The sequence below is a fragment of the Sinocyclocheilus anshuiensis genome, unplaced genomic scaffold (assembly GCF_001515605.1).
Source record: "Sinocyclocheilus anshuiensis isolate Anshui unplaced genomic scaffold, SAMN03320099.WGS_v1.1 scaffold1162, whole genome shotgun sequence".
Taxonomy (NCBI): domain Eukaryota; kingdom Metazoa; phylum Chordata; class Actinopteri; order Cypriniformes; family Cyprinidae; genus Sinocyclocheilus; species Sinocyclocheilus anshuiensis.
Window position 1 is genome coordinate 2,313,116 of NW_015540875.1, and position 6,780 is coordinate 2,319,895.

The 6,780-nt window shown below is 36.1% G+C and overlaps 1 protein-coding gene across 1 annotated transcript in view; it reads left to right on the forward strand.

Annotated features, from left to right (window-relative positions):
• LOC107688260 (CUB and sushi domain-containing protein 3-like) overlaps positions 1 to 3,927 on the forward strand; it is a 311,798-nt gene extending 307,871 nt beyond the window's left edge. The window contains exons 70-74 of the mRNA XM_016485884.1: positions 542 to 700; positions 1,781 to 1,893; positions 2,198 to 2,285; positions 2,744 to 2,879; positions 2,969 to 3,927. Coding sequence (XP_016341370.1) covers positions 542 to 700; positions 1,781 to 1,893; positions 2,198 to 2,285; positions 2,744 to 2,879; positions 2,969 to 3,128 — 656 coding nt within the window. The 3' untranslated portion in view covers positions 3,129 to 3,927. The remainder of the gene's footprint in view (positions 1 to 541; positions 701 to 1,780; positions 1,894 to 2,197; positions 2,286 to 2,743; positions 2,880 to 2,968) is intronic.
• The last annotated feature ends 2,853 nt before the right edge of the window (positions 3,928 to 6,780 follow it).

A 6,780-nucleotide genomic window follows, 5' to 3' on the forward strand; every position in this document is an offset into this window, starting at 1 on the left:
TATATATATATATATATATATATATATATATATATATAATAACTGGGTGGTAATCATCTATTGGATTAAAACTTTAAAAATCACCTAATTCCATATGCAAGGGAGAGACTAGTGCCATTTGCACTACAGAGACAATGTATACTACATTTAATAATTTCAAAATGATATTTATTATGCTAAACAAGAAATAATGACACAAATCTGATTATATATTTATAAATCCACATATATTGTTGTTGTAAATTCTTATATAATATAGTTCATTATTTAACTGTAGCAAGTATGATTACAGCATGAAGTAACTTTATGTAGCAAGTTTTTTACAACTTGGATCACAGTTTTAGAGTCTCTAGTACAGCATATTGCTTTATTAACATTGTTGATGTCACTGTTAAAGCAGAGAATGAGCTCGCTATCATTTCTGCTCTGAGGTCATTCACAGTCAGATCCTCCGAAAAGAGTTCGAGGTGTTAATTGCACCTAACGCACAGTGTAAATGGCTTCTTAACCTCTTCTGCTACATTAAATCTTCTCGTTGCAGTTCCTGACGACGTGTTCACGCCCACGTACGTGTGGAAAGGTTCGTTTGAGTATAAAGGAGTGAAACAGCCAATGACTTTGACAATCACTAGCTTTAACGCGACTACGGGGAAAGTCAATGTGACTTTAACTAACAGGCACTCAGAACTGCTGTTGTCAGGTAAGAACCTATAATGGCAGCGCTGCACAGTACAGCTCATGTCATAAACACTTCTAGCAGTGCAGAAACCTGCTGCTCTGTGTAATCTCACTTGTTGTGGGAATAATGTCACTTACTGTTTGTACAAGATTGTGCTTTAGTGCTTGCTTTTCTTAAAGACTGCAAGAGCCACTATATTTACAAGTATGGAAGAGTAAATATGCATTAAAAAACTCTTCAAAGTATGCCGTCACCATACTGACAAATGTTCAAAAGTTTGGGATTAGAGAGACTTTTGATGTTTTTGAACTCTTATGCTCATCAAGGCTGCATTTATTTGATTAAAAAAATACAATAAAAACAGAAAAATTATGCAATTTTTTTTGCCATTTAAAATAGCTGTTATGTATATGAATATATATTGAAATGTAATTTATTCTTGTCATGCAAAGCTGAATTTTCAGCATCATTACTCCAGCCTTCAGTATCACATGATCCTTCAGAAATCATTCTAATATGATGAATTACTGCTTAAGAAACATGTAATATTAGTATTAATGGTGGAAAGCATATTTTTGTAAACTGAGATTTTTTTTTAGGATACTTTGATGAATCGAAAGTTCAAAAGGACAGAATGTATTTGAAATAGAAATCTTTTGTGACATTAGAAATGTCTTTACTGTCACTTTTGATCAATTTTATGCGTCCTTGCTGAATAAAAGTATTGAATTCTTAAAAAATAAAAATAAAAAATAAAAAACTTGGAAAAGTTTCTCTATCTCTATATATGTGTGAGCTTGGACACACACCAAAGTATCAGATTATTCATAACAAACAGATAAGTCTGACATTAATGCAAAAACAGCTTCATGGTATGAAACTTGAGCTGAAAGCAAAAGATTCTAATTGGATGAGCCACATTCAACGCTATTTGAAAGTATCCAATATTTACACACCTGTGACCACGTATCAGTTGAATGTTATGTTATTGTAAATATTAATCCCAATACATTTGCATTAATGAGCAGGTGTACTCAATGAAGTGGCCACTGCATGCGAGTGAGTGCAATACGAGATGTGTTTAATGTTGTCTGAACGCAGGTGTTTACAAGAGTCGAGCCGCTCGTCTGACGCTGCGGCTGTATCACATGAGAGCTCTGGTGAAGAGCACCTACAGCAAGATCACTGAGGAGACCTTGATCATGGACGGCTTTGTAAGTGGACTAGAGTTTCTAACTTACTACAAGCTGCATGTTTGTTCAAATAGTGCAACTTAATGGTTCTTGCTCTAATCGCTAATTTAAAGTTTCGCTGGAAACTTTAGTTCTTCAAGTAGTAAAAGAACATAGATTCGTTCTCAGGTGCAATAAACGCATCTCTGGCTGTTTTTAAACTTTGCAGTAAAAGAAAACAGGTATTCAGAGAGCAATACCCTGGAATATTGCACAGAACATTCGCTCTATTCAGAATTTGAGAGAACATGATGTTCATCTCTGTGTTGTTGTTGTTCTCCTCGAGGTCTCTGCTGACCATGAAGGAAACACATACTTGTTTCAAGGCTTTATACAAGGTAGAGACTACGGCCCATTTGGACTACAGAGACAAGGTATGCTACATTTAAGCAATGCCAAATTATATTTATGTTTTTATCATATAAAATGTTAGTATAAATAAATATAATATTATATAATATGCAGTTTACAGCACCACTATGGCACCACGTTATATTATATTTTGAATAAGAATTGCATAATCTTATTATAGATACCTAGCAACAGTTATCATCCACTCATAATCACAATATCATTTAATTATAATAAGATAATTATCTTAATAATATCTATTATTATAATAATATCCTGCATAACTCATTTATGTAGTAACAAATTAATCACAGTTGCATGTATCTTTAGATTAATCCGATATCTTTGAACTCAAGGTTTATTTGAGCAATTATGTTACTTTGACACTTGACATGAGCTGTTTTTTCAGTCGTATGATTCAGCCTAGATTGATGTGGCTCTGTTAAAAATTATTATTTATAATTATCATGCATAATTTCAGGTCTGAACATAATAGAGCCCACCAGGAGCCCCGAGGGTCCACCCAGAACCAACAGCAGCTCTGTGGCCGTTGCCATTCTTGTGCCTTTCTTTGCCCTGATTTTTGCAGGCTTTGGGTTTTATCTCTATAAACAGAGGTGGGTGCAATTTCATCAATGAAATTACTGATGAAAAAAGATTAGAAAAGTTGATTCCTGATAGTCTTTTCCTTCTCATTTGATCGCAGGAAGTCTGATAAAGCGGAGTACAGCGGCTGCTCTGTGCATGAAAACAACAACGGTCAGGCTACATTCGAGAATCCAATGTACAACACCAATTCCAAATCCATCGAGGGAAAGGTTGTCCGCTTCGATCCCAATCTCAATACGGTTTGCACAATGGTTTGAGGGTTTGATGCTGTCACTTTTGTGTTGGTATATTACTTGTTTTAGTCTCTTCGAAGCAACTTTCAAGCACAGTTTGGGGTGCGGTACTCACACGGCAGCTCAAAGCTGTGTGCGGATTTGCAGGAAAACGTCATATTCTTCACCGTTCGAGTGGAGAATTATATATTATCTACATCTCACTCTGAGAGTGTTGATTTTGTATTTAAAAGAAAACAAAAAGTTATGTGTCCTTTTCCAAAGTTGAGTTTCATATGGCGCAAATTATTTGAAGCCATTCCAAGGACGTTCACACATACAGCAATTTGCTGCGTTGAAAAGTTGAGAAACGTCACCATGATACTGTGACTACCAGAAGGAGTGAAGACATTTGATGCGATAACGTGATCCGTCTCTTGTCAGAAACTGTAGACAAAATGGTGAAGTTAATGTTCTGTATGATTTCTCTGCTCAAAAAAAAAAAAAAAACATGATGCATGGAGAACCTTGTCAGAAATCATGAGCGTTAAAAGTCCATTCATGCATCGATATTCGTTCATTTGCTTCATGATATGATGCTTAAGTGCGACTGCGATTTATATTCAGACTCTTTCCTCTGCAGAATGCTCATTTGTACCGGCAAGAAAACTGATTCTTTGTCAAACAAGCTTATTTTTACTGACAGCGCATCTCAGCGTGTGATGAAGAGGCCCCTTCAGACTGTGCACATCGTCTCGTCATCGCAGTGTGCTTAAACCTACTAGACCGGAACACGAGCGTTCCTATCGGATGATGCTCACCAATCAAGTGTAAACTTCCTCATGGAATATCAAGTTTTTTAATGAGGAATGATTGCTATTACAAATGGTTTTAAAGGAACAGTACACCCAAAAATGAAAAATTGCTGAAAATGTACTCACTCTCAGGTCATTCAAGATGTAAATGAGTTTGTTTGTTCATCAGAACAGATTTGAGGAAATGTATCATTACATCACTTGCTCACCAATGGATCCTCTGCAGTGAATGGGTGCCGTCAGAATGAGAGTCCAAACAGCTGATAAAAACATCACAATAATCCACAAGTAATCCACACCACTCCAGTCCATCAATTGCCACATGTTGTAAAGCGAAAAGCTACGTGTTTGTCAGAAACAAATCCATCAAAATATTTTTTAACTTGCTTCCGACTAAAATTAATTTTTTAATTAATTTCATTTATTTATATAGCACAAATAAACACAACAGGAGTTGACCACTGTGCTTTACAGAGTATAAATTAAGATACATGCCTTCTAAGAATCGAACCTAGAGGTAACATATATAATGAATGAGAAAGCAAAAAATTGCTTTCTTCAGTGAAAAAGTAACTCTGGACTCTCATTCTGACGGCACCCATTCACTGCAGAGGATCCATTGCTGAGCAAGTGATGGAATGTTACATTTCTCTAAATCCGTTTCCATGAAGAAACAAACTCATCTACATCTCGGATAGCCTGAGGGTGAGTCAGTTTTCAGCAGATTTGTTTTATTTTTGTGTGAACTATTCCTTTAAAGGGTGAAGTTTGTCATTTTTTTCATTGTTGAAATGCTGTAACTGTGAGTAAGCAATTCGTAGGTTGACTTCCTGAAGAGTGTAACACTGTGGCTCTGTGGTGCTTTTCACAATACTCTTTTTGCTCGAGCATCCCGACATGTCAACTTCTGAATCCAATGGAGGTGGAAGGCGTGTGAGGGGCAGTTCAGACAGAAACACTTTCTAGCGTTTAAAATAGTGTAACTAAACGTATGTTTATAGGTGCTTTATCAGCCATTCGCAATTATTAATAAACACTCAGCTTGTTCAAATGTCCTGTAGATATCATCTGATTGGTCCATTGTTTCAAAACGGATTTCTTCAGTGCATCTTAACATGGTAAGAAGCAAAGTAACAGCCAAAGGCATTCATTTAGCATTTGCATAGATCAACAACTAAAATAATGCAGAAATCCAAATATAGTTTTTGAAATGGGTCTTAAATATTTTTAGTTTGTTTCAAATTTTATTAAAGGCACAATATGTATTTTATTAAAATATCCAAAAACCACTAGAACAGTGTTATATATTTTGCTGACTTGTGTACTTACATTATCCCAAATGTTACGAAGAATGTTTAAATCCAGAGAAATAAGCAATTTTAACTAGTGACACGGACCGTGTCTTTGTGTCGCCTGCCAATGACGTCATAACCCCTCGATTTCCGGTTTTGTTTTGTAGAAAACATTGAAACACCAAAGACGCTTTAATATGTTGTGCGTTTTAATAGACCGGTGACGACCGCACAGAGTAGCATTATAACAGAACTTTCAAATGTATCTAGAATGATAAAACAGTGCTGCTTTACCCCACATCCGCACGACCGGAAAGAGTGGAAGCAGTCGACGGTGGCATAATAAAAGCTCAGCTGCTTTCGGGCCGTGTGTCGCGCTCGTTCAGTGGCCTCGTTTCGCTTCGATGGCTTTCAGCCTCACCCTGCTTCATTCTACTACGTTAATAAATCATTAGCTCATCCATGAACATGATTTCTGCCCGAGTCCCGTCGGATTGCACCGGCTGTGGGGATGAAGACGACAACTCCCATGATTCCACACTCAGTCACGGCGTCATCAAACTACGCCTTTGTTTCTTTGTTTGTTTTGAATACGCGCCCTCTAGTGGCGAAAACTTACATATTGTGCCTTTAACTCAAGTACACTGTAAAAAAAAAAAGATTTTTTTTAGTTGTAAATAGATCAGTGGTGTACATTTTACAAGAACTTTCTACTGAAATTTTACATTTAATTCAGTGTGTTGCTTGTGGTTTCTTTCTAATTATTTGTCCAATTTACTAGCAATGTCTAATTGAAAATTTTTTAAGTAAATGTATGGTTTTGGCCGTGATAATAGCCAAAGAAGCTGGCATGGTATTAGAAATACAAACCAAAATAGTGCAACTGGAAACGCAAGAATGTGTCCTGTATGAACGGCCCATAAAAGTGGGAAACTATTTTTTAATTCCCTTTAGGAGAAATCTTTTTACACAAGTTCATTCATTGGGTTATACTTCATATTTTCTTCAGATTTGTATTGAATATTCACAAATGTTTCCGATTTGCTCACTTTAGGATCACATCTGACTGGCTATTAGCAGATGTCCTGCTTCTAAACATTTTGTTTCATAACTCATAATAGTGCCTTGTATGATATTTCACTGGTGTTGTGGGGGAAATGGGTTAAATTTTCTGTTTGTTTATTTATTTATCAACTACAGCTAGTAATGGTTTAATTGTTCTACAAAAAGTCACTTTTGCACATACCTGCCAAATATAATCAGATATAGCATCAGTGCTATGTTTGAGTTCTTTGTGCCGCTGCCCATAATGTCTCTTCATCAACAATTTGTATATTTATACAGATGTTTTTGTTCCTTCAGTGGGTAAGTGTTGAGCGGCATCGCCGTGCTGTGTTTGGCTCTCACTATTCCTATCAGTGACACGAAATATCGAACACTGTCAAAGATTTACGATTGCTTTTAGGCACTGGCTCCTTCAGATGGGTCCATCACTCTTGTAAATGCATTCATATCAAATGTACAGATATTTAAACGTTTTTCAAAAGAGTTATATTTTTGTGAGAAATTTGTCAAATAAAAGGTTATGTA